This window comes from Cnephaeus nilssonii (genome assembly GCF_951640355.1).
Source record: "Cnephaeus nilssonii genome assembly, chromosome: 5".
Classification (NCBI taxonomy): Eukaryota; Metazoa; Chordata; class Mammalia; order Chiroptera; family Vespertilionidae; genus Cnephaeus; species Cnephaeus nilssonii.
In genome coordinates, this window is record NC_137076.1 from 17,517,011 (window position 1) to 17,544,141 (window position 27,131).

Consider the following 27,131-nt stretch of genomic DNA (forward strand, 5'->3'; position numbering starts at 1 on the left):
GTGGATAGAGCGTCGGCCTGCGGAATAAAGGGTCCCAGGTTCGATTCGGGTCAAGGGAATGTACCTTGGTTGCGGCACATCCCCAGTGGGGGGTGTGCAGGAGGTAGCTGGTCGATGTTTCTCTCTCATCGATGTTTCTAACTCTATCCCTCTCCCTTCCTCTCTGTAAAAAAATCAATAAAATATACATATTTTTAAAAAGACAGTGCTTCAGGAGGCCTTGCCTGGGATGTCTCAGGGTTTCCCTCCCCTCAAGGCAGGGCTGGACCAGTGGAACATCATTAGCAGAGGGGAAGATTCAGGTTTCCACCAGGTCCTCCAGTCCAGTATGGGCTCTGCATCCTTGCACCTGGTCGGTTAACCGAAGTCCCTAGAGCCCTGCTGGCTGGGTAGGGCAAGGCAAAAGCTTGTTGGGTGGCGCAGGAGAAGGGCAGAAGGCAGGACAAGGACACAGTGAATGATAGCTACTGCAAGTGATTTTACTTTGAATACAAAGAAAAAGAAATCCACAAACAAGAAGCTATATTGTATAGTTAAGTCTTTTAAACAATGTTTTGCATTTATAAATTTGTTTTCCTGATTAAAAGCACCAGTGAAGTTACAGGCTGCTAAAACCATATTACAAACCCGTTAAAAAGATATTATGCCAAACATACTTATTAAAAACCCTTTAACAAAACAAACAATGCAACCACAAGCATATCCACTGTGCCAGGCAGCCCTTACCCAATTGTGCTCAGTCAGTGGGATAGGGAGTATTTACCCTAGGGAGAGGACCCTCACCATGCCTGTGGCCACCTGCAGGAGGCAGCTGTTTTCGAGGGAACCTGGGGACACCTCCAGGACCAGCAGGCCCAGGGCACTTCTATTAACAGGAGGAGGTGAGGAGAGCACATGAGGGTCTGACCAATTTTCAGCAACTGACCTGCCAACAAAATCCTTATGCTATTACTGTGTGCCCTGTAAGTTGAAGAGTTTGGAATTTTTGTGTTTTTTTCCCCCCAAACATTTAGCTATATGCAACATCTCTCTGGTGGCTCACTTGCTGTCTTAAATTCTTATGATTGAGAAACTGTGAGACACCCAATGTGGACTCACAGAAAGGTATGTATGACAGCTTGATGTAATTGGTAGATGCTGCATTAGAGGGAGGTTCAAAACCATACACACAGTTTGGTTCCCATAAAGCTAAGTGGAATATTAAATGTTGAGTACTGAATTTTTCATTGTAAACTTAAGAACTTATCCTTAACTTTACACACATAGATAACAGAGTGGTCACTAAAAGCACTTTAACATCAGAACAGACATTAAGTTTTGAGGTTCTTATTTAAATTGTTCTACATACAAAATTCCCTAGAAGCAAAGAAAGGCTTAAATAAATACACAGAGACAAACATGTGCAACAATTGAACTAATGTGGATACGGAGAAGTTAGACAGTGTGGGATCCAGGCTGGTAGGCGCAGCTTATGGCGAGATGGGGGCTCCATCCCTAGAGTGGAGGGGAAGGCCCCTGATAGAGGAGGAAGACAGAATGGGGACAGCTTATGACTGGGCTTACACCCTCCTCCACAGGCCTCACGCGCTCAGGGGTGTCAGCAGAGGGAGCAGCCCTGAACACCCAGGTTCTCCTGGGCAACACAGGGATGGTAGGTCCTCTTGGGACAAGCCCTGGAAAGCCTGCCCCTCTAACTGGTGACTCACTTGCATGCCTGTCATTGGCCCCCAAGTGGGCAGCAGGGCCCTGTCACAGGCCTGGTGAGGGCAGTGGCCCAGTGCAGGGTGATCTGCTGACAGTCCTGCTTGTGGCTAAGGCACACCCAGGCTCAGGGCCCAAGTAGCTACCTGAGTAATCCCATATCCTAACGTTCCTTCCATCACAGACAGAGGCTTCGAGAAGCAGCCTTCACAGTGCAAGGGTAATGAGACACAAACCAACAAGCCACCCTGACCAGCAAGACCACTCACCACCCCTCAGTGGGGAGCTGCTCCCAGGTGCCAGAAGTTGGAGAGGGCGACTGCCTTGACTGCCCCCAATCCCACCATCACCACTGAGGCACCTCCTAGAGTATCCAAGAGGAGCACAGAATCAAGCACACTGTCTGGGCCACGTAGAATTTCCTGGGGGGGTCCAGCTTGGGAAGAGGTTTCAACGCTGTCCCAAGACCCACGGTAGGTAGTCCTCCTCCCTCCCAAGGGCCAGGTTGGCTGGGCTCCAGACATCTGCAAATATCCTCTGCAGAGGAGGCCACAGAGCTGCCTTCGTTCAGCACCCTGAGTTGGACTGAGGAGGGTCCTCTACCCTTTCCACAATACAGACACTGATGGGGGAAGGCAGCTGGTGCAAACACAGGAGTCTCAGCTCCAGCTCTGAGAATCAACACACATGCACGTGCACGCATGTGCGCACGCACACACACAACCTGTATCTACTGCACATGCACACACACACTTGTCTACAGTATGCACACACATGCACACCCATGTTTACAGCATGTGCACCCCCATGGCCAGACAGTGATCCAGTCAAGGTACAGATGTTTGGAAGGCGAGTTCATGGGTGCCCTGACCAGAGGCACTAGTTGTCAGGATGGACACTGGAGCGAAAGGCAAGCTGGGAAAAGTGTTGTAGCAGGACATGCATTTTTGTCCCTGATGTGCATCCTCACTTCTTCCTTCCAATTTTGGCCAGAAATTGGCATCTTGCCTCTAAGCTCTGGAAGCTGCTGTGAGAGCAGAGGAAACACTCCAGCCTGGCACAAAAGTTCAGGCAATGGAAGTCACGTGGCAATGCCCCAGTGGTGCTGCCCATCCTGGCACTCCCCATCCAGAAAGTCCCAGGAAAGCGTGACTTGTAGTAGGACTGGCAGTTCAAGTCCACTTTAAAGGATGGCTCTGGAAAACTGGCTCCAACATTCCACCTGCAAGCCTCAGCACCGGGGTCCTGATTCACAGCGGTAAAGCTGGCCAGCCCTTCCTGGGAGGGTGGGAATTGGCCCTGCACACTCCCCGGGGACTTGGAAGCTCTGGGAAAGAAGCCTGGGGACACCATGCCAGCACGCCTCAGAGGAAAGCGCGAGTGCTATCTGGGTGGAAGTCAGGGACACACTAGGCCCCACGGAGGCCTTGAGAAGCTGGGTGGTCCCCTCCAGGGGTCTCAAAGGAGGCTGGCCAGGCTGGTGTTGGGTCCATTCTGAGCTTGGAACTGCACGGGCGGCGGGCCATCTGTCCACTGCAGGAAGAGAGAACACACAAGTGAAGTCCTTCTGAATCACGTGCTTGGGTGACTAGTGCCATTTCCAGCACCCAAGGGGCTCCTGAGACTAGGCTCAGTTAGGAATTGCTGGAGAGATGCAGGGAGATGGCAGCCAAGCATATACTTCCTCTTCAGGAAGTGTGCCCCACACCCTGAAGGGCTGCAGGCAAGGTAAGCCAGCCCCGAGGAGCCAACCACCACCCCCATTCTGTCTTCCCACACCTCGTGCCTATACCGTGATAAGGTTATGCTCGGGGAGGCTGCAGGCCTCGATGTGGTCCTGGAGCAGCTGCTGAGAGAAGTTCTGGTGCATCTGGGCAGCTTCATGGGCATCTATGGCATTCCCGCAGGCCTTGTTCAGGTCTGAGGGTAAGACACACATGCGTGAGCCTGCCTTCTCCTGCCATCACTCCATGGCACTCCCCTTGGGTATAGGTGGAGCCCTAAGGTCAAACCCAGGCTCCAGCCCTGGCCGGTAGCGCTCAGTGGTTAGAGCACCGGTCCGCACACCAAAGGGTCACAGGTTTGATTCCCGGTCAAGGGAATGTACCTGGGTTGCAGGTTCATTCCCTGGCACTGGTTGGATCATGTGCGGGAGGCAAAAAAACAACAACACCCAGGCTCCACCACTGGGTTCCTGTGCACCTGGCAAATCACCGGCCTTGAGCCGTCTTGGGGTCAGCTAAATCCACCTGCCAGCAGCCCTCGCAATGCCCTCCTGAGTTTCTGAGCCATGTCCTTAACATGGGTGATCAGCGGGGCCCACGGGGGCAGACGCAGAGGCTGGTTGGGCAATGAAGGTCCCTGTGCACACAGGAGCTAGCTAGAGCAGGGCACCCAACACCCACTTCTGAGGCAGGAGAACTGAACAAGTCCACAAAATCCACTGCCTCAGGGCCTAGGGCAAGTCTCTGTAAATAGGGGAGCAGCCACCTGCTGAGCCCCCGCCCTGCGCCCAGAGCATCCCAGCCAGTCCTGCCAATGGGACAAGGACAAGCACAAGTGCTCACAGTCCAAGTCTTCACCCAGATGCCAAGAATCAGCCTCACAGGTCCTGCACTGAGCTGATGACATGACTGAGCCCAGTGACCACTGCCCTCAAATGGCCTCCTGAGAACCTGAGAATGTGCTAGAACTGGGGCTGTGGCATGTAGAGGCCAGTTTGAGCAAAGGCCAAGCAGGGCTTACTCAGCATCTCTGATCTCTGGGAAGGGCCAGCTGCCATACTCACCTCTCAGCAGGGCTGACGACCACAACTGAACGGACATGTCTGGGATCTTGCTGGCCAGCTGCATGGCGGGCACCACCATGTTGTTACTCTCCTGTGGACCAAGAGCAGCCAGGGAGTGGGGGAGGCAGCAGGGACAGCTCAAGCCCACCTGTCATACCTAGCCCAGGCTGTGCCCTCCTCCCGCTGCCTGGCACACTCTTACTTCTACTTCAGAGGCGAGGATCACCCAAAACATGAACCAGAGATGCAGCTAAAGAGCTGCCTTGCCCACCTTTCCCTGCTTCTAGAGATTTATAAATAGATGAGAGCCAGGAAGGTTTGGTTCAAAGCCTGGATCTGCAGTTTGGGGCTGTGACCTTCATCTCCCCATCTGGACAAGAGGTCATCAAATCTACTACACGGCGATACAGGCACATAGTCTGTACTCAGTGGGGCTTCATGCTTCCCCTAGGCACACACACAGGTCACTGTCCCCACTGTGCTCAGAGGCTTAGGGGCAGGGTGACAGAATGTTAAAGAAGCAGAGCTGCACTCAGAAGGGAGAACCCAGAGGTCATCCTTTTTCTTCGGCGGTGGTAACATCCCCAGCCATGGCCATCAGTACCTGAGCAGCAGGGCCAGTTAGCCTTGGAAAACACTTGTCACATGGTTGTAGGGAGGGGAACCAGCCAGGCTCATTTAAAAAGCTTATTTTTGTCCTAGCTGGTTTGGCCCAGCGGATAGAACGTTGGCCTGGGGACTGAAAGGTCCTGGGTTCGATTCCAGTCAAGGGCACATGCCTGGATTGTGGGCTCAATCCCCAGTAGGGGGCATGCAGGAGGCAGCTGATCAGTGATTTTCTCTCATTGATGTTTCTCTCCCTCTCCCTTCTTCTCTGAAATCAATGAATACATACACACAAACACACTGAGTGGCCAGATTATTATGCGTTCAGAGATCATAATAATCTGGCCACTCAGTGTATATATAAAATAAAAATAAAAAGCTAATTTTTAGGGAGCTCCAGGGTTTGGTCAGATGAAACTTACAGGCCAAGACACCTGACCTGTGTCATCTGTCTTGTGAAAACAGTTCAAGTGAGGTTGGCTAAACTATGGAGTAGATGCTGCTTCAAAATTCTTGCTGCTGTTAAAAAAAGCTCTAATACAGTGGTGTAGGGAAAGACAAGATGTAAAACTAGAAAACATCCTGAGAAACAAAACCTATGGGTAGGCAGGGGTGAGCAATGGAAAAAGCCAGAAGACAGAGGTCATGCAATGATTTTCAACTTTGCTTCTCAGAGCTTCTATGATAAACATGTCATATTTTATAATATGGACAAATGTTTTTGTTAAAAAATTAAAGGTCTGTGAGGTCAATGGGTGAGAGCATGCAATGATGCACAACTGATGGGGAGACCTGGAGTGGCCAATCCCACCAGAACCAGCTCCAGGGGCCACTCTAGGTGAGAGTGGAAACAGGAGACCTGAGGACACCATGTTTGCTGGGCAGAAACAGAACCCAAGGGATTCTGACTAAGAGGACACTCTCCATCCCAAATATTAACACACACAAAGGGGAACCTGCCTCAGCCCTCCCAGCTCCAGGAAGCCCCAACCAAGCACAGGATCCGTCTGCCCCATAGGCCCATCCTCCAGGGACCCAAAGTTCCCCAGGCCTGCCCCCCAGGCCGTGTGAGCCAGGACACCTCTGCCCTTGCCAAGCCTCATGAAGCAAAGAGGGCTGGGGGGAAGGGTGTCACTGAGACAAGATAATCGAGGGGCACAGGATGCAAAGCACTGCTTGATGGTGCTCCCAAGTACCATGCTGGCCCTGTCCCTCAGCCCGGCCTGGGCACTCACCCTGTGGTTCCCCAACACGTAGAAAATGTGGCCCAAAAGCACCAGAGAGCAGGCTGTGAGCCGGTTCAAGTCCTCTGCATTGGACATCTTCAGAGTTTCTCGCAGAAATCGCCTACATGAGGGGAACAGACCGAGGCCCCATTGAAATGCCTCTGGGGGAGGAAGAGGCAGCAGCAGCCTCTCAGCCGCGAGCAGAACCTGCCTGGCTGGGGCACAGAGGGGCTGAGCATACGCTGTCAGGGAGGAGACCACCTAGAGGGCCAGCCCAGCCTGCCCGCCCTCAATAGCACTCACTTGGCCTCATTGTAGCGTCCCTGGAAGAAGGAGAAGAGCCCGCGCACGTAGAAAGCCGCTGCTCGAAGGCAGTGAGAGCTGGGGGGAGAGTGAAGCGTCACAATTTGGTGGGGTTTTTGTAAATATAGCAGGCTTACAAAAGGGGAGTGGGTGGTGGTGGTAGAAGTGATGGTGCACGGTGTTGGGAGTAACAGGGCAGTCAGGGGCCCCATAGGTGGTGGCACCAACCCAGAGAGCAGAAAATACATAAGAAAGGCAATGGTAAAGTAGGACCTCAGTGTGGGGCCATGTACCTGACAGGGAAGCTGTGGTCTGGGTTAATCCTCTCCAACAAGCTGTACAGCTGCAAAGGAAATGTCAGTTGGGATCACTCTGCATTTCTAAATGTGAGAGAGTTAGGCCCCAACTATGCTAGTAAATTGACCAGGGCTGCCTGCAACTTCCTGATAGCGTTGAGTCCTCACCGTGAATCCCACGCCTGAGCAACCTGCCGGTAAAGGGGGCAGGATCTAGAGCAGGTAAAGGAACTATAGGACACTGCATAGGTTGCTCACTTCCTCACACCCCCATGGGAATCACAGCCTCCAGTGTGAAGGGTCTGGTGCAGGGTCCTTGCACCCTCAGCCTACCCTGCCCTATGCCAGGTGAGGGGGGTCACAGTGCATGGGCCACAAGGTCTCACTGTGATTCTACAACAAAAAGCTCAGGAAAGAAACTAAATTTGTCCTGGGAGATTTGACAAAGCTTGGCTTGTTTTCAACAGGGAGAAGTGTTACTTAGCCAGGGAATGTTTCTGCCCCAGATGTGGCCCCCTCAGCCACACTACACTCTAAGGATAGATACGCTCGGGCTGCTGAGATGGCTGGTGCCCAGGACACCTCCCACCCTAGTCCCTGAGTAAGAGTTGAAAGAAAGGATACCAAACATGAAGCATGTCACCTACTACCTCTTGGTGTCTATTTCCTTCCCGTATATACACACTCGCCAGGTTGGTTACAATGAAGGCCCATAGCTCCTGGTGGTTGGTGAGCTGAAATGGGGACACAGGGCATTAGGGGTTGGCTGCTCATGGCACGGGAGCTACCCAAACACTTTCTAGTGGCTACTGTGGAACCTCCCATTTTTAATTCAGACACACACCAACACCACCCCCCCCCCCTCCACACACACACCCCCACCTCCTAAATGCAAGAACAGTACAGCTGTTAGTTCTTTCGGCTATAAAACCATCATCTGTGTTATGAGAAATGTAGGAAACCAGCTGCACTGATCCTGTCCTCAGAACACACTACATTTTGGTCCATTTTCTATTTGTTTCTCAGGACTGAGACGCAGGCAGCCACTCCCTCCAAACCATGGTGACCCTCAGACCCTGTGAGCACAGATACAACAGAGGTACATGTTGGTCCTGGAAAGGCCCCGACCAGGAAAGAAATGACCAGTGGTGGATAGACCACTGTCCCCAGTTCTTGGGAACTGAGAATGGCCAAGACACGAATCGATATGAGAGGCCCAAGTATCACCCAGGTCCTGATTCCCAGTGGGGCTGAGCAAGAGCAGTGTGCAAAAGGTTGAGGGTGCAGGGGAAGTGCAAATCCCACCTGCAGGAAGTGCTCTGGTTAGTTTGTTGTAGGACCACAAAAAGAGCTGTTTGGGGTCAAGGGGGTTGGGTCTGAGTTCTGATTGCACCACTTCTCTCTTGGCTAATGGGGGATTCCCTGGGACACACAATCAGAGCAGCAGCAGCCACTTGTGGAAAGTGAGGTGAGGAGGAAGGGGCCAAGCGACCATTACAGGTCGTGATAACTGCAGGCAGGGTAGTGTGTGTGTGTGTGTGTGTGTGGTCCTGGCAGCCTAAGCGACTGGGACACAGAATGGGCATGGAAAGCCATGGGAATGAGCACTGTATTTGCTCTTTATGCTCTGGTGTGCTGCCTGTACCTATGGCCACATGGAGCATCCTGGAGGAGCAGTAACACCACCAGAGCTCAACCCTAGGAGTAAAGAGGTCTGGAGACTGGCAGAGCAGAGCTCCCTGCCTGACAGTCAGGGTGCACGTGACACCCCAGTGACTTCACCTGAGTCACAGAGCAGCCCCCACACCCCAATCTCTGCTTGGGGCCTCCCCAGGACCACCAGGAGGAAGGTGTTGCTGGCCTCCTTTTCCTGGAAGCACATAGGGGCTGAAGTGAGGATGTGCTTGTCTGGTTCTGGAGCAAGGTGGGCAGAGCGGAGATCTGCCACTGGGCTGTTGACTCCATGATGATGTGGCACTAGCCCTAGTGGAGTTTCCAACCTGGCAGCAGCAGGTGGCCTCTGTGGCTGCTGTCCTTATCACAGCCCATACCCGACTCCTTACTAAGAAGCACTGCCTGCCCCATGCAGTGAGGGCCAGCACCTTACCCGCAGGGCTGTGGTGAACTGGGCTTCGGCGTTGTCCATGCAGTTGACGGAGACACAGTACAGGCCCTGGAAGAAGGAGGCACTGAGGACTTGAAGCCTTGCCACTTGCCCAGGGCCGCATGGCTACACATAGACGAGCCTGACCAGTGACTCTATGAGCCAGGTACACCTGAGCTTTTGCCCTGGCGAGGAGGCAGAAAGACAGCATGCTGGGTTATTCCCTTCTCCTGGGACCTAAGTCAACTTGGACTTAAGGTGTCTGTTAGAATGAAGTCCATTGGGGTGACTGTCATGGGGTTACTCACTGGAATGGGGCTGGGGCAGGCAGTCTTGCATACTCACCAGCAGCGTGTGCAGCTGTGCAGCATGGTTGGAGAAGAGCCGGGGTGACTGTTGGCACAACTGGCAGACCTGTGAGATCTGCCGGGAGAGCATGCCCAACATCACGGGACCTGTAACCTGGGATCCAGTGCCCACATCCTGCCTGCCCTAACTTGGGTATAAAGTTCTGGTGGGTGTGTCCATTGTGGGGGCACAGGGCAGCCCTAACCTCCTTGAAGACAGTGATCCTTGTCCGTGACCTGCCTTCTCCCTCATTTCCAACCTGTCTCGGCTGTCAGTGCCTTTGCCCTGCTTAAGGGCCTGTGCTCACTCAAGAAGTTGGTAAGCAGGAGTTACATGCAGTAAGGAGAGCTCCATCTTCCTTGGGCACTTCTAGAAACGTTGACATTGTCCAGCTTTTAGGGAAAGGGCCATTGATTTCTGTACCAGATGTCTGATCAATTGTGCCCATGTAGGGTCACCAACTGCCAAGTTATAGTGAATTGACACGGACAAATGTCCTGCTGATGTGCACTGGGCAAATTTACATTCTCCTATGTGTTAACTTCTGAATTCGGCAAACTCCAACCACCTGTCCCCGGCCCTCCCATCCCCAGCGGCCTCACCTCCTGTAGTGCGGTGGCCTTATGTCCTGTGACAAGCCTGCACATGATGATGTGCTCAAGCAGGATCACTTGGAAGGAGGATAGGATGGGGCTGCAGTCGAGCACTGGAGGGGAGAAGGAGATGAACACTCAGGATGCAGCTAGAAGAGGCTGACCCCTGGTCCAACCTCCCACCACACTGACCCACTGGCTACCAGGTCTGAGCCTACTTGCTCTGCTGGGCACCACGCCAACACCTAGCCTGTCACTTTATTCATGCCCACTGCACCCATGAGTGCCGGTTTCACCTCCCTGTTCAGGTGGAGAGGGAGACAGGCTCATAGCAGTTTCTGGTGACTAGAGTATTCTAAGAGTAAGAAATCCCTGGAGGGACTTGTTTTCCACCGACCCACCACAACCCAGTTGGATGCTCAAGAACACTCCAAACATGGTGGGTTGACATTGCCCAGGAGAATGATACTGTGTGACAACCTCAGGCAGCAGTGGAGAGACCCAATTCCTGGCTGCCCCAAGTGGCTGTCATCTCATTTTGGAACTAGACAGCAGAGACCTTCCCCGACTTGGCCAGAGGGAATGAACTATGATCCCTGAGGGCTTTGCATCTTTAGCTAATGGTTTCTCCTCCAGTAGCGCTGACAAAGGGCACAGGGACTGGGTTGACAGGTTAATGGGGACACTGAATCAAAGCTCTGGGATCCTGCTAGTCAAAGGTCCGTGATCCCACAGGATAGATCAGTCAAGTGTCCAGGAAGAACCCACAACTTCCAGGCCATCTGTCAGCAAGAGCCAAATTCAGATCCCAGCCTCACGCTGAGCACAATCCATGTCACAACACGGATAATAGCAGACCCCGTTTCAATTGAGCACTGTTGTCTCAGCAGGCTCAGGTAGGATCAGCTAACTATCATCACAACTGTCTTGTGTAGTGGGGTGGACAGGATGAGATGGCACAAGACCCTTAGCCAAGGATAAAAGGTCAAGCCTAGGCCTGGCCTGCTCTGTCCTGATCCATCACTCTCATCTGCCAATTAGAGTAATTGGACCCATGGGACAGGGATTCATGGGGACTGCTTGGCACTGCAGTTCTACAGGGTTCTCAGGCCCAGCATGAGGCGGTGGCCAGGCCACAGACCAAGGGGCACAATGGCAATGTGACCCACCCAGCCCAACGTACTCTTGAGCTTCTCCAGCTGCATGAGTGCTTTGTCTGTGTACTTCTGCGCCTTCTCCAGGTAGCCAGCCTGCATGGAGTGCATCACAGTCACCTGGCGACAAGACCAGACGGTGGTGGTCACTAGGGTCCTCTCCTCACCCACCTGGTCCCTGGCCTCGGCCCTGGGGACTCACCAAGTAGACCAGCACACACATGTGCTCCTTGGGCAGCCAGTGGAAGAGGTCAGCGGGGTTGCTGGGCAAAATCTCATCGTCATGCAGAGTAGAGATGGTCTGAATGCACTGCTGCAGCTGCTTCAGGCATGGCTTCACGCTTTTCACCTGCAGTGGGTGGGCAGTACTGCACACCTAAGCACCTGCTCCCAATAGGTGCCAGCTCACCAGTCCCTTCTTCCCAGGAGCTCCCGCCACACCCACCACCTACAGGAAGCAGGCTCTCAGGGTGGGGGTCAGGGTCAGAGGGTCATCTGTGGGACTAAGGCTCAGTTACTGCCCAGTGCTGGGTCCAAACACCAAGGACCGGGAGAGACCCGTCCAAAGACCCTGCATGAGCTATGTTTCCTACTTCCTGCTGAGAGAGCAGGACAGGGCTGGGGCAGCTAGTAGTCATCCTTGGGGGCAAGAAGTAGATTCCTGGGCCAGGAGTCCTACAGGTGCTGTGCCTCATCTGAAGTGGCCTCTGGGCACTGGGAAGCCCTGTCCCCAGGCCCCATAGGACATGTCCAGAGCACCCATGAATGTGCTCTATGTTTCTATGTATTGAGTGCAGCACTCGGCCCAACAGGTAAATGTAGACACAGGTGGGGAATCTGAGGCAGTCCCTTACCAATGAAAGACCTGACGTTTTCTGGGGCTCCACCTGCAGCCTCCTAGAATTCGAGGCCAGGCCTGTGGTGAGTCAGTGGGACAGGGTGGGGTGAATAGGTGGGGCAACACCCCCAAAGGCTGAGCACATTCGCCCATAGGGGGTACAGCCTCTCCTCAACTACACGGGGATTATAAAGTCAACTCTCGGAAACAGTTGATTCTGTCATTCCCTACTTGAACCTCACGAAGTTCTCATCAGCTGCGGGTGGTGGACAGACACTGCTTTAGTACCTGCTGTGTGTCAAGCACCTTGCCAGAATCCCCAGTTTATTATCATGGAATTGTGTGAGGCCAAGACTACTCCCACCACGAGGACAGGCCACTGTCAGAGCACCCTCTTCCCTCAGGGGCACAGTACTCATGCCAGAGCACAACAGGGTATGTGGGGGAGCTAAACCTTGAATGAGATGCACTTTGTGGTGAGGGACATGAGGCAACAACAGAGTGGGTATCTCAGCCCAAGCCCTGCCCCTCCCATCGCCTACCTGCTCCCCAGCAGCCCTACTGTGGGAGGCACTACGCACCTGCCCTGCATCCAGGTAGTGTGTCACCTGGAGCACAAGGAAGAAGACACGTAAAGACTCCTTCTGGATAGGATTTCCCTGCCAGTTCTCGACAATCTGTCCACAGAGCGTCAGCAGTGGGTGGACTTCCTGCAACTTGCGCTCCATCAGCAGCAGCTGGGGAGGGAGAGGCACAGGTGCTGAGGGCCCCTCCCAGTGCACAGGGCCACCGTCTGCTTGCCCACCCACTGGGGGACTGCTGGAACCATGCAGGGAAGGCAAAAAGCTGGGCTGGAACCCACATCTAAGCTGTTCCTTCCTCAGCACAAATTGCACAACCTGGAACCTGAGTTTCACCTCTGAACCCAGCTGGAGCACGGGGCCTCACTCTGGTGGCTGCCTGTAGTGTTTAAGTGTCTGGGTGCCCAAAGGGCTGCGCCACAGTGAGCAGAAGCCCTGCCTCATGTCCGCCACACGTGCACCATTCTGCTCAGCCTCAACTTACCATCCCTTTGCTGAGCAGGAACAGCGCCCTAGAAAACAGAGAGGGGGAGTCAGTCTGTGAGGCCCAGGCGCCTCCTGGGATGCTACCACCCCAACATTCATAGGGACCAACAAGCAAGCTTGGGGATGGTTTAAACATATGACAGTGGCCCCAGCGACCCCCAATGAGGCTGGTTTTATTTATCAGAATGCTCCACTTTGTTCTATTCAATCTTTCTTTATGTGTTTGGCCTATTTAGACACTCATGTGGCTCAAAAGCCCAGGATAGACAGATAGATGCTCAGAAATCACGGAGGGGTAAGGTACAAGAGAACGTGCTTGCCATAATCTCACTCTTGCTGACACAACATTGGTAGACAGCATAGGGTATGGGGAGAGTGGGCAGGATTTGGTGTTTGAACCCAAAGCCATGTCTCACTGTGGCCCCTCCACACTTCCCCTTCCTCACCAGTGACCGGCCAAGCCTTCTGATTCTGAGTGTTAAGGAGGTGAACTTGGGGAGCTCCAGACATGTCAGTAGCCTCACCACCCACTGTCTCTACTCGCAATAGTCAGCAAAGCTAAATTTCTATTGTTTCTCTTAAACCTTTCAGCATTTTCTAAATATATGTGCATGGTTGTCAATAAAATGATCATGCTAACAAGTTTAGGAAACAGCCAAAACAGGGGAGACAGGTGCTGCCTTCAGGAACAGCTGTGGTCATGCAGAGCCCACAGCCCCGTTTATTCAATGTCTCAGTCTCTGTCCCACCAGCCTTGGCAGAGTCCCTAAGTGCTGTGGCCAACACTCCATCAAATGGGTGCCGTTCTCTGTTTTACAATTGAGGGGCCTGTAGTGTTTAAGTGTCTGGGTGCCCAAAGGGCTGCACCACAGTGAGCAGAAGCCCTGCCTCATGTCCGCCACAATTGAGGGGCCTGTAGTGTTTAAGTGTCACACTCACAAGATGTTTGTGCTCCAGGCCACCAAGTTCTTCCCTGTTGTTACCTAAAGGTGTGAACTCTTTAAGTCTACCTGTCAGCTGTTCAACTGTTGAAATAGAAGGCTTGGAACTTCACATCAAGGTTCCGATGTTGTCACATAGGAAGCACTTGATGTAGGCCCTACATCCATGGTCAGGGGTTCTGGGCCAGGTGACCTGCAGGCTCTGTGCCCTGGTGGAGGCCACCTAAGTCATCCACCCACAATGGCACAGAAGCCTGTCTGGGGACACTCATACGTGTACTCATGGGAACATCTGCTGTGTAGCTATCCCTGTACCCTGCAAAGTGTGTCACCATGGACCCAGTGGCAGCCGCAACGTAAGGGGCCAGGAATGTGAGGCCAAATAGTGTAACAGCTGCCATCTCAGGGCAGGCTGGCTGAGGGACGAGGACAGCCTATGGAAAGCTGTGTGGCTCCACATGGGCCACACATGAGCCAGAGCTCAGAGAACAGAGTTGGGGACCATTCTGTCCCAAGAACTCCATAGGATAAGCTCAGTTCTGTAAGAGAGAACTTTCCAGAACTTCAAAGCACACAAAAGAATAAGAGCACTGCTGCCAAGAGTCTGTCAAGTGCACAGAATTCTTCTCTTTGGGGAAAAAAAGAGAGACTAGAGGCCTTCACAGAGGGTACACAGTGAAGTTCCTAAGGCCTCTGACCGTGACACCCAACCCTAGGGTAAAAGTCTCCAGATGGTCTAAGCAGTTTCATGCATAACAGGAATCTTTGTCTCCCTTTTTATTTTAAACTAGGGTCCCTAGGCCTGGCCGGAGATTAGGGCCATTAGGGCCGATCGGGGCGATCTGGGCCTTCTGGTTGCCAGCCCGGCCTTCGCCTTCCTTCATTCCGCACTGCCCCCTGGTAGTCAGCGCATGTCACAGCAAGCAATCAAACTCCTGGTCTCTAGGTCGAACTCCCGAGGGGACACTCGGCATATTAGCCTTTTATATATAGAAGACTGATTTTAAAGAGGAAGGGAGAGAGAAACATTGATTTGTCGTTCCACTTATTTATGCATGCATTCGTTGATTTTTGTATGTGCCCTGACTGATGATCAAACCCACAACTCTGGCATATCGGGACGATGCTCTAACCAACTGAACTTGGGCCAGGGCTATGTCCCTTTTTTATTTATTTTTAATTTTTAAAAAATTGATTTGAGAGAGAGAGAGAAAAACAATGATGTAAGAAACATCAATTGGCTACCTCCCACATGAACCTCAACCAGGGATCAAACCCACAACCTGGGTATTTGCCCTGACTGGGAATCGAACCCACCACCTTTCTGTGATCAGGACAAAGCTCCAACCAACTGAGCCACCCTTCTTTTATACAAACTTCCACTTACTCAGCTTACTGTCTGTTGCTGTGCATCTAAAAGCTCTTGGGCATCCTGAGAGGGACGGTGGAGTTACTTACCATAGGTGCTGATAAGCATGCTAGTTACGCCCTCTGCAGGCATCACTTTCATATCTGCACCAAAAAGGGGATCGGCCCAACAAATTGTACAAGCACTTTTTATTTCAATATACTAGATATATGTAAATGCCAATTGTGCTGAGAATGCCAGCTGCCCTTCACCCTCACAGGCAACTCTCCAACTTCATGAATTAACAGGTGAATTGATGGGATAAAAGGCATTCTGTGGTGCTTTAATTTGTACATCTCTTACTATGTGTGCAGATGACTGCTGTTTCATGCTGAAATGCCAATTCTACTTGTTGTCCAGGATCAAATGGCGGAGCTCTTTCCAAGTAAAAGGGGAGGGGTGTGGGGAGAGGGTGCCTACCGTGTGTACTCGGATCCCACCACCCGTGCATATTCAGCTCCCACACCTAGGAGGTCGCAGGCTGACACCAGGTCCTTCTCAAGGGTGTGCAGTTGCTAAAAAGGAGAGAGAATAATAATCCTTGCTTCCAAATCTCTTGCTTTATAATACTCAGTACCTGACCTTTAAGCTTTGTTGGCAAGTTAAAGTGAACCTCCCCACTTGTCAACAAAATTGCCTCAGTGTCAGTTTTGAGTTAAATTAACCAAATACTCTCATCAATGTTAACTGCTTTAGGTACAGAAGTCTATTCTGCCTGCAGTGTGTACATCATCTAAACTTAATAGTGCATAGAGCCAGCAATTAACACTCACAGGCGTAGACCCCCAGGGCTGCACGAGTGTATCTCTGTGCTTCAAAGGTCACCTTTAGGGGCCAGTCACTAAGGAGGAGCCAGAGGAACCCCAAACAAGAACTACTTCAGGGGCAAGTGTCTGTAGGAGTTTAAACCCAGAAGCCTTAAGCTAAAAGGAAGGGACACCTGTGGGGCCTCAGCTGAGCTTGGGCTCCCAGGTGCATGGAGCACCCTGCAACTCTGTGACCTGAGGCAGGTGTCTCACTGCCTGGCCCACATATTATGTGCCAATGGGCAAAGCACACATGGGAGAATTAAAGGAGACAATGCTGTGCGGAAGGAACAGCAGCAGGTCAGGGAGGAAGAGCTCAGGAGCGCTGGCTGGACAAGCTTTCCCAGCGGGGACCCTGAGCCACACCCTTCTGGGATGAGGGACTCTTGGGGGGGGTGGAGGGAAGAAAAAGCAATTCCAGCCGAGGGCCCACATCCTGCACACACAGGCAGGTGATGGAACTGTGTCATGGAAGATAGGCAAGCAGTGTAGAGGGCAGGCTGGGTCAGGGACAGGAAAGGCTGGAGGCCAACAGTGAGAGGGAAATGTAGGCAGTGCCCAGGAGAGAAAGGCACCCCCCAACGGGGAGCCTTTAGGCCCAGTCACTATAGCCAGGAAGACCTAGTCCAGAGAGCTCCCTCTACCTAAGCATCTCAGAGCACTGGGACCAGGCCACCACTATGTCTGGAGAGCTGAAGGGAGGTTGGCGGGGGGGGGGGGGGGGAGACTGGGAAGGGACGACCACGTAGAGCCCAGGTGAGGTTGTGCCCCAGCAGCCCTGCAAAGGCTTAACTCGAGCAGGCATTCATTGCCCAATAGGCAGCCCCTTGGAATCTCAGCACAGCTCTTAAAAAACACGGTGGGCTTCCGGCAAGAAATGCTTCCAAAATGTAAATGAATACAGGCAAAAGGGAGCACCAGAAGAGAGGGGAATGCAATCACCCTTGATGCTGAATGAAAGACCTGTGCTGGAGATACTGCTAACCTCAGAGGCTGAAAGGGACTTGTGAGCAGGCTAAAGGATCATCCCTGTGTCCCCATTGTCTTGGTGCAGCAGCCCGAGGAAGGCCTGTGTGTCCTGAAGGAGTCAGGTGGGTGTGCCCCAATTTTAGCACCCATGTCTTGGCCAGGCCCCACAGTACTCACAGCAAGCTGGAAGAGCAGGCGGCAGTGCCAGTATGGGGTCTGCTGCGATATCTGGATCGCTTTCCGCAACAGTGGCTTTGCTGCATCAACGGAATTCTGAAAGGAAACAGTCACATTTGGGGAAGAATAGAAATAAGCTGGCAGCAAGCTGGATTCCATATGCTGGGATGCCGGAAGACCACTCCCATTCACACTCACAAATGGATTTGTAGGTTGCTCATTTACTTTATTTAAAAAAGAAAAGAGCCCTGGCCAGTGTGGCTTAGTTGGTTGGGCATTATCCCATGTACCAGGGCGGTTGACAGTTCAATTCCTGGTCCAGGGCATATGCCTGGGTTATGGGCTTGATCTCTGGTGGGAGGTATGCAGGAGGCAGCCAATCAATGTGTGCTCTCACATCTCTTTCTCTCTTTCTCTCCCTCTCCCTTCCTTTCTCTAAAAATCAATAATTAAAAAAAAAAAAGCCTGGCCAGTGTGGCTCAGTTGGTTGAGTGTCATCCCATGCACCAGGACACCAGGAGAATGCAAAAAAAAAGCAAGAAGAGGAAGAAGATATTTTATTTTTTTAAATATGTTTTTATTTATTTCAGAGAGAGGGAAAGTGAGAGATAGAAACATCAATGATAAGAGGGAATCATTGATTGGCTGCCCCCTGCACAACCCCTACTGAGGATCAAGCCAGCAACTGGGGAATGTGCCCTGACTGGGAATTGAGCCATGACCTCTTGGTTCATGGGTTGATGCTCAATCACTGAGCCATACCAGCTGGGCAAGAAAAGACATTTTATTGGACTCACTGGCTGGGAGGTTTTTGCATTGATCATAAAATAACTCATTCAACTAAACTGAAAGTAGCTTTAGTTCAAAATCCTGAACAGTCAATTGGATGACAATTGCCATCTTTCTTGTACTACAAGAGAGATGGGCCAGGGGTGTGAAGCATGCATTCCCTGTTACCCAGGGAGCCTCACAGGCTGCTGCTCAACGTGGGGAGAGGCGATTTTCAGCTACACCTGAGATCAGGAAACATATTATGAAGATAAACTATATGGACTTGTTCAAGAACTAATTATCTTAAGCCTAGGACAAGGCTGTTTTCCAAGTCTCTGGAAGTCTTAGAAAAATATTCTGTTGGTCCTCATGAGCAAGTGATCACCCACAACCACCGAAGGTAGGAAAGTAATGGGAAGCATTAAAAGCCAGGAGGAAGTCAGAAGAAAAAACAAAACAAAACAGAACAAAAAGCCCCGGCGAGGTGACGCAGTTAGCTAGAGCATCTTCCCGTACACCAAAGGTTGTAGGTTTGATTCCTGGTCAGAGAACATATCCAGGTTGCCAGTTCAATCACCTGTTGGGTGCATACAGGAGGCCCCCTTCTCTAAAATCAATAAAAACATATCCTTGGTGATGATTACAATAAATAAGAAAGCCAAATAAAAAAGTCAGTCCACTCCTGAGAGCATCAATTTGCCATTGTGCCATCATTACAGGGAGACCCCGCTTTCAGAAACCTCCATAGGCTCTTACCTCTTGACAGTATAATTCAGACAAAAGACTTGCTGCTTCAAATTTAACATCTTCAAACTGTGGGATCTAGTGACATCTGGTTAAGGAAGTACAGATGCTGCAAAAAGGTCAGTTTAAAAGAGATAATGTGTGCCCTAGCCAGTTTGGCTCAGTGGATAGAGCATCAGCCTGTGGACTGAAGGGTCATGGGTTCGATTCCGATCAAGGGCACATGCCCAGGTTGTGGGCTCAATCCCCAGTAGGGAGAGTGCAGGAGGCAGCTGATCAATGATTCTCTCTCATCATTGATGTTTCTATCTCTCTCTCCCTCTCCCTTCATCTCTGAAATCAGTAAAAAATATGTACATAAAATAAATATTGTTTAAAAAAAAAGTTAATGTGTGGGGTTCTTACACTGGGGAGGTTCGCCAGTCAGGTGTGTTCCCTGAGCTTGCCGCTGGCTAGGTGTGGAACTAGATGCTGGGCTTGAAGAGGAACATGGCACCCATGGTGAGGCCACTGGTCTGAAGGGACAGATACGGCTGCGCAGGGATTCTCCAAGACCTAAACCCATGGGTGTATCATAGTGGGAATTCAAGTTTATAACACATACTTTTTATTAAACAGCATTTCTTAAAGGAAACAGTACAAAGAAAAGGATACTTGCTGTGATATCAACCACTGAAAGAGAAACAAAAAAGTATTAATTCTCAGCCAAATGTGTGGCACATACTAACTCTGGCTTTGGGGTTTATACTGGTTGTCCTGTCACAGAGACTACAGGTGTTCAGGTAAGTGGGAAGGTGGCCTATAGGCTCATTTATCCTCTAATCCAGCAACCACAGCATGCCTGGGGAGAGGGAAACAAGCATTTTCTCCCTTACTGGCAGGGTGCTTCCTGTCCCACCAGGCACGTGAGTCTGAGCCCCTCCCACTAGAGCCACAATGCTTCAAAGGGGAAGGAATGCAGAGGGGTCCTTCTGTGCTATTCACTGCAGTTCCCCAATAGCAAATCATAACATGAGAATTCAATTACAACTGGAGAGTGAGTCTGGGGGTGTCAATCCTTAGTGGCATTTAAAAGATGCTTGGAGATGAGTAGTTAGCCTCAGAGGGGAGGGAGGAGAGCTCCAGGAAGGACTTGTGAGGGCAGCGACCTGGCAAAGGGGTAGCAGAGATGATTCTGAGACCTGAGCTCGTAGTCCCTTTGCTGGCACACATGCAGGACATAGTTCAGACAATAACATGCTCCCACTTGGGGACTGCTGTGCCCTGGAGCGCCACATTCCTACAGGAGGCAATTAGGTGCCAGGACCATCCATCCACTAACCACAGTCTGTCAGACCATCTAGGACTCAAGCATTCATCTGACACTTGTCCCACAAATGTTTTCAGAGTCCTGCAAGGCAAATCTGGGGCTGAACAGAAGACCCTGACTTGCCATGCTCTGTGAAAGAACAGCATGGGATGAGGGGGGGGTGGGGGGCATGTCTGGGGCTGTGTGTGTGTGTGTGTTCCCAGGCAAAGGAAGTGCTCTTGGCAGAGAAGAACCTGTGAAAAGGCTGGAAGGTGTATGTGCCACTCACTGGTAGCAGTGATTGTGGATCTGAATGCCCTGTTGTCATCTATGGAGCCCGACCCAATGGGATCTGAGAGTATCCTAGATGCAGCAGAGAATGCAGAGGGAGGAGGAGGAGGAGCCAGAGACTGAAGGCCCAAGGGTCTGCTGGCTGGGAACATGAGCAGAGGGAGGGGCTAGTAAAGCCTGGCGGACAGCCTTGGGGCTGGAGATGCCTTTGGGGCAAGAGTGAGTAGGAAGGAGAAAGTCACAAAAGAGATTGGGAAAGACTTGGAGCTGCACCCCAGACCAGCTGCCTGAAAGACACAGGTGGGCCAGGAGGGGGAGCTGTGGGAGAGGAACAAAGAGCACTCAGGGCCACTGGGCTCCTGACTCTCACATATGCACTCAAGCACATGTGCAGGTGCACACACACAAGCACATACATATGCTTGCAGAGCCGGAGCAAAGGCATTATGCAGCCAACCCGAAAGTCCTCTCTCAAAGCCCCACTGCAGCAGGGTCAGCAGGGCTCAGGGTCCCCAGAAGGCAGAGCCAGTGCCTGCTGCCAGGAGTACAGCCCCAGAGATGGGGTTCCTTAGCTGGAGGCTGTCTACAGGGACAGTGGGGACGGGCCCAGCTCAAGCCACATGTGTGTGATATCATAAAGGTGGTAAACATGAAAGCTGGGGCTTGCTTTTTACAGAAGCCACTCCTCCCCAGGGAGAAGGACAGTCCAGCAATAGAAGTTCCTGAAGACCACCAATTGGGAGGAAGGATGGAATGCTGTGTAGGAGACTGTGTAACTGAAGAGCTGAGTTAGGGACATGTTGAGATCTGGCCCAACCCTGATATTCTGTGGTCCTGCACCTCAATCTCCATGTGCAAGATCTACCTCAGACAAGGCCTCTGTGCTGAAGAGGAGCCCTCTAGGAAGAGTACAGAGTGGATAAAGAGAACGTGGACACACACAAGAGGCCGGGCTTAAAGGTGTGGACCCACATGGATCCTAGTCGCCCTTAGCATCTGTTCCCAGGGCTACAACCTGCTTCCATGCTCTCATGCATGCGCTGTGGCCGGCACTTGAAACACACACAAATGGGGGATGTTAGATAAAGACTTATGATGTGCTTCCTCATGGTGCTGTGTTCCAAGTTCCTAGAACAGGCCAACACACAGGAGGTACCTGGAAAACATTTGTCACATGAATGACAAGTTCATCTAGCATCACCAGGAAATGAGAGCTTCCTTGTGTGCAAATGGCCACAGGGCTGAGACTTACGAATTTAAAATACTAACTCCCAAATGGCATCAGACAGCTCCCTTCAAACGTTACTGCTTTGTGTCAGGCATCAGCATCACTGACACCTTGAGACATCCCCTACTATGACCAAGTACCAAAGCTAGAAGCTAAAGAACTGGCTCAGTGTCAGGGCAAGCCAGTAACTTCCTCAGATTGTCTGCCAGACACCAATCAAATGGCTTTGCTTTTGTTTCTTTTTAACACTTGTGACCTAAAATCACAAATCAGAAATATACAGACATCAGAAACATATGCAGCTCACAAATAAAGTACCAAGGTTGCTACCTTACCCAAAGTTGCAACCTTAACATTAACATTAAAAAACAGCTTTTATGTTTCCTTTCTCCTGGTGGGAAAGCAACCAAAGCGAATGGCCCTGAGCTGTGGGGAAGCCTGTAGGCACAGGGCAGGATGTGAACAACCCTAGCTGAAGTCCCTGGGGCCACCTTCGGGTTCTCAGAAAAAGCAGGGATCACTGCAAGGCCAATATACATCCTGAGAGGTGGAAGTGCCCATATCAGCACACTTATTGTGCTTGGAGAATTTAATCCAGGGCCGGAGAGCATTTCAAGACTTCTTTGTACCTCAAAACCAAGGTAACTTTTTTTTTTTTTTTTAAAGATCAGGTTTTTAATAACCAAATGTGTAGGAATAGTTATCAACTGCAACTCCTTTGGGATGGAAGCACAACACTTAGGAGCCAGCCTTGTCTCTTTCTGCTGTGTGACCATGTTTACAAGCATCCCCCTGTCAGCAGCAAGTCAGAAGTGGTCTCCACCTTGTAGGTTTGTTGAGGATCCAATAAGACAGTGTTCCAAGAAGCATGAATGCATGGTCTGGCATGTAGAAGGCGTCAAAAATACTATGGTAATTCCCAGGCAGGAACCAGAAGAATCAGGGGTTGGAAGGGAGGCAAGGGGCGAGTTGGTGGAACTGTGAAGTGGTGGTCCCTAAACAGATTTCAAATCCTGAAGTCAGAGGAGACTCAGAGAGTGAGAGTGAAGAAAATGAAAATGAAAACAGGAGGAAGCAAAGATCACTCTTCCATGAAAAGGCTAACACCAAGCTCTGTAAATGCAGCTTCTGCACAAGGTTCTGCTCCTGGTCAATGGGGCATGGAAGTTACTAGGACACAATCATGATCCTGAAGAATGACAGATCTGCTCTAGCTGTGCCTGATGATGCAAGGCTCACCATTGAGCCCTTTCAGGCCTTAAAAAGAGGAAGGGAAGCATTTAATTACTTGCTGGGAAGGTAAACCAGAGACTGTCAGGCTAAACCTGGAAAGAGAATTAACAAGTGTCTGGACGGTAGAGTTTGGAGCTGCTTTCTAAGTCAGATGAACAAAACCACCACTAAAAAGCAGCTCTTTTCCAAAAGCAAAGAGAATGTAAACACAGTCTTGACATGGATACTGCAGTCAGAGAAACCACTGTATATAGAATGACTGCCTGGATTATAGCAAATAAAAAACTCCAGAGGAGTGGCATTTATTTCTCTGTGGCTCTTAAATCAGGAAAGTCTAAGATGATGATGTACTTTCCAGGCCAAGGGATAAAGTGAAATGTGATAAAAAGAAAGTTAAGGGGGAATGTGCAAATTACTGAAATGGACCTGTTTGTTTGTATGAAAATAAGGAAGACCAAAAATTCACACAAGAATGAATGTGTATGCCAAAACCGGTTTGGCTCAGTGGATAGAGCGTCGGCCTGCAGACTCAAGGGTCCCAGGTTCGATTCCGGTCAAGGGCATGTACCTTGGTTGCGGGCACATCCCCAGTGGGGGGTGTGCAAGAGGCAGCTGATCGATGTTTCTCTCTCATCGATGTTTCTAACTCTCTATCCCTCTCTCTTCCTCTCTGTAAAAAAATCAATAAAATATATTTTTTAAAAAAAATCTAAAAAAAAAAGAATGAATGTGTAGCAAGAGGAAAGTTAACACGGTGAAAATGAAATGTAAAGGAACACAATCTGACACAAACTGTACAAATAGCCTCACAAATTCTCTAGTCAAGAGATTTCTGCACTGGCCAGTGTGAATCAGTTGGCTGGGAGGGTTGCCTTTCGATTCTCGGTCAAGCGCACATACCTGGGTTGTGGTCTTGGTCCCTAGTGGGGGGCATATGGGAGGCACCTGATCAATGTTGTGCTCTCACATCAATGTTTCTCTCTGTTTCTACCCCTCCCTTCACTCTGTCTAAAAATAAATGGAAAAATATCATCGCGTGAGAATTAACAAAAATAAAATAAAAGGAGAACATATTGACCCTGGTTGGATATGTTAGTTGGTTAGTGTTGTTAGGTTGTGGGTTCAATTCCAGGTCAGAGCACATACAAGAATCATCCAATAAATGTATAAGTAAATGGAACAACAAATCAGTGTTTCTCTCTCTCTCTTCCTTCCTCTCTCTCTAAAATCAATAAGTAAAAGTTAAAACTAAATAAATAAAAGGAGAACATATTATGATTCTTTATCGAGCAAGTCTGGGAAAGGAAAGAATAAAAGTTGATAGCTGCCCGATTTGGGAAAAACACACAACTGATAAAGAATAATGATTTTAAAAAAGCATGCAACACAAAAGGAGATCACAAACAATTGCAGAAGAAAAACAGCATGGAGAAATGCACTTTAATTGAAATTTGAACAAAATCTCAGCAGGGAATGCAACTGACAGAAAGAAAGGGATTTCCAGGTATAATGTCAGTGTGAGCTACAGAGGGGAACATGTGTCTCTGTGGAAGATCCCACAAGATTCAGGGTTCCGTAAAATCCAGGGAAACCACTTCACAAGGATATGGGCTTAGCCCTGGCTGGATAGCTCAGATGGTTAGAGCGTCGTCCCGATACATCAAGGGTGCAGGTTCGATCCCCAGTCAGGGCACATACAAGAGTCAGGACACATACAAGAATTAACCAATGAATACATAAATAAGTGGAATAACAAACTGATGTCTCTCTCTCTCTAAAAAAAAATCCATTAAAAAAAAAAGCTCCTTGTCAACGCCATCTTTTCTCCCTGGCCCATATTTTTCATGATTCTTTCATCACTGCCTAACCTCTTACTACATATTCAGTATTTGTCTCCCTCACTAAAACATAAACTTATGGGAGCAGGGACTGCTTTAGTTATTGCTGATCCCTAGCACCTAGAAGAGGGCTTGGCACCTGGTGTGAGCTGAATAAATAAGTGCCGAATAACTGGGAATAGAACTTCACAAAAACAATAACAATTTATTGTCTTGGCATGGAACCTGGTGATCTTGAGCCTAGGTTTGAACCCAACTTTGTTAATAACTTGACATGTGGCTTTGGCCAATCACTTTAACCTCTCTGGGCCCTTACCACCTCACTCTTAAAACAAGAAAGTTGCTCAAGCAAGGACTAAAGTCCCCTTCCAACTCTTTTTTTCTTCTTCTTTGTGTTTTTATTAATTTGAGAGAAAGAGAGATCCCCTACTGGGGAATCAAGCCTGAAACCCAGGCATGTGCCCTGACTGAGAATCAAACCATCCACCTTTTGGTGCATGGGATTATGATCAACCAACTGAGTAAAACAAAGATCTGGTATCCTTCCAAAAGCCACTTGTTACTTTTGCCATTGGTGGGATCAGATTTACCTCAGATCAATACATTTTTTAAAATCTAAGTTGATTCCATGCAAGAAGTTTCCTTTTAAAAACAAATACATATATATTTTTTTTTATTGATTTCAGAGAGAAAGGGAGGGAGAGAGAGATAGAAACATCGAAGAGAAAATCATTGATGAGCTGCCTCCTGCCTGCCCCCTACTGGGGTTTGAACCTGCAAACCTGGCATGTGCCCTGACCGGGAATCAAACCATGACCTCCTGGTCGACGCTCAACCATTGAGCCACACTTCAATCAGAATAAAAGAGTAAATGGCAAATGAAGTCACAGTCTGATAGGAGTTGAGTGTCACTGTGAGAAGAAAAACTCCACAGCCAGATTCTTTGAGGCACCAAGATCTCTCGCAAGTCAAGATGGGAGGGTATAGTCCTGGCCAGTGTGGCTCAGTTAGTAGAGCTTCAGCTTGCGTACAGAAGGGTCACGAGTTGGAATCCCGGTCAAGGGCACATACCTGGGTTGCAGGTTCCATCCCAGCCACAGTCCAGCGAGTGCAGGAGGCAACCCATCTATGTGTCTCTCTCTCCCCCTCCCTTCCATTCTCTCTAAAAATCGAGGGGGAAAATATCCTTGGGCAAGAATTAACAACAACAAAAAGGTGGGGTGGGAGGGTGAGGCCTGCCCTCTGAAGGGGATGGTGGGAGGAAGAGAAGTCACCAGGTGAATACAGAAAAAGCAAGAGCTAGGAGCGCCCCTTCCCCAACCCCCACCACTGAGCAAACTGGTTCTAGAATCCAGCCCCCCTACCCAACTCTGTTCCGCCTCCTTACAGGACTTCAAATGACTAACTCTAGGCTCTGTGCCTCTGCCTCCCACCTATGACTCCTCGCATCACTAATGGGGGCACAATACCCTCTCTAGACACTTATCAGACTTCCGGGTCCAGGGCGAGAATGCTTCCCTAGGTTTTCTGAGAGACCCAACATCAGATTCCCAAGGGATGCCTGGACTGTCACCTCGGCCCTCCACTATCCCAAGCCACTTCAGGAGGGCGCGTTCAGGCTAATGCTGCTGGGGCTGAGCCCCGAGAAGCTGGAAGCTGCAGGACTCACTGGCAATCTGGGGACGTCTCCAAAGGCGCCAACATGTCTACTCCTGAAAACCTAAAGAATTTGGGGACCCTGTTGCTCCTCAGAAGAGCAGGGCCCTGGACCCTGTCGCTAGAGACGTTAAATAACGTCCCCCGCGAGAGTGGCGGCTTAGGGGTCCTGCGTCCCAGGCGGGAAGTCCCTGAGGAGCGGTCCGGGAGGCCCTCGCCTGCCGTGGTCGCGGCCCGTCAGTTCAGGCCCCCCAAGGAGCCCGCGCTCCTCCCTCGCGGTTGGGCCCGCGCTCACCGCTTTCTCCAGGTGGCTGCGCGCCTGTTCGCTGTTCTTGGTATGGTGGTAGAGCACGGAGCCGAGCTGCAGGTGCGTGCGGGCCTCGATGCGCTGAGGCGGCTTGAAGGGGAACACAGCCTGCAGGCAGTGCACACACAGGCGGATCTTGGGCGGGCTGGACGTGCGGAAGTGCTCGGCGAAGCCCAGAAGTGCCAGGTACCATGACTCGGCCGCTTCGGCCTGCGCCGCCTGGGCCGCGGCTGCCTGGGCCGCTGCCGCCGCCTGAGCCGCCATTTTGGCCTCCACAACAACAAGCCGTCACCACAGGGAGGCGGAAGCAAGCCTACGGGGCGGGGCCCGGCACTCTTCGCGTCCCTCGCGATAGCTGCCGCACAAAGCATCCTGGAACATGTAGTTTATAATTTGGAGTGGCTGCGACTCCCGGAAAGTGTGAAAAAAGACGACGCCTTCTGGTCTGCG

The 27,131-nt window shown here is 50.7% G+C and overlaps 1 protein-coding gene across 5 annotated transcripts; it reads right to left on the minus strand.

The window, feature by feature from the left end:
* Positions 1-461: 461 nt before the first annotated feature.
* Positions 462-26,983, minus strand: MAU2 (MAU2 sister chromatid cohesion factor). 5 transcript variants are annotated; one of them, XM_079772132.1, is made up of 19 exons: positions 26,670-26,983; positions 19,495-19,512; positions 18,853-18,918; positions 17,326-17,421; positions 15,794-15,888; positions 13,023-13,050; positions 12,539-12,694; positions 11,322-11,468; positions 11,149-11,239; positions 9,975-10,078; positions 9,370-9,447; positions 9,028-9,093; positions 7,568-7,654; positions 6,918-6,967; positions 6,625-6,702; positions 6,331-6,442; positions 4,490-4,580; positions 3,494-3,621; positions 462-3,227 (listed from the first exon to the last, which is right to left on the minus strand). In XM_079772132.1, the coding sequence occupies exons 1-19, from the start codon at positions 26,943-26,945 to the stop codon at positions 3,111-3,113; spliced, it is 1,884 nt and encodes a 627-aa protein (XP_079628258.1). In that variant the 5' UTR covers positions 26,946-26,983; the 3' UTR covers positions 462-3,110. The 5 variants fall into 5 exon arrangements, with proteins under 5 accessions (XP_079628258.1, XP_079628255.1, XP_079628254.1 ...); XM_079772129.1 differs by having other exon boundaries at positions 462-3,234; positions 7,571-7,654; positions 26,670-26,982; XM_079772128.1 differs by having other exon boundaries at positions 462-3,234; positions 26,670-26,982.
* Positions 26,984-27,131: the final 148 nt, after the last annotated feature.

Excerpts from the sequence above, each read along its gene's own strand:
- MAU2 (XM_079772132.1), bottom strand. The coding sequence starts at position 26,945 with ATGGCGGCTCAGGCGGCGGCAGCGGCCCAGGCAGCCGCGGCCCAGGCG. Across the intron at positions 11,469-12,538 it reads ACTACCTGGATGCAGGGCAG|GTGAAAAGCGTGAAGCCATG; the intron begins GTGCGTAGTGCC and ends CACCCACTGCAG. Across the intron at positions 9,094-9,369 it reads CACAGCTGCACACGCTGCTG|GGCCTGTACTGTGTCTCCGT; the intron begins GTGAGTATGCAA and ends TCCTTCTTCCAG.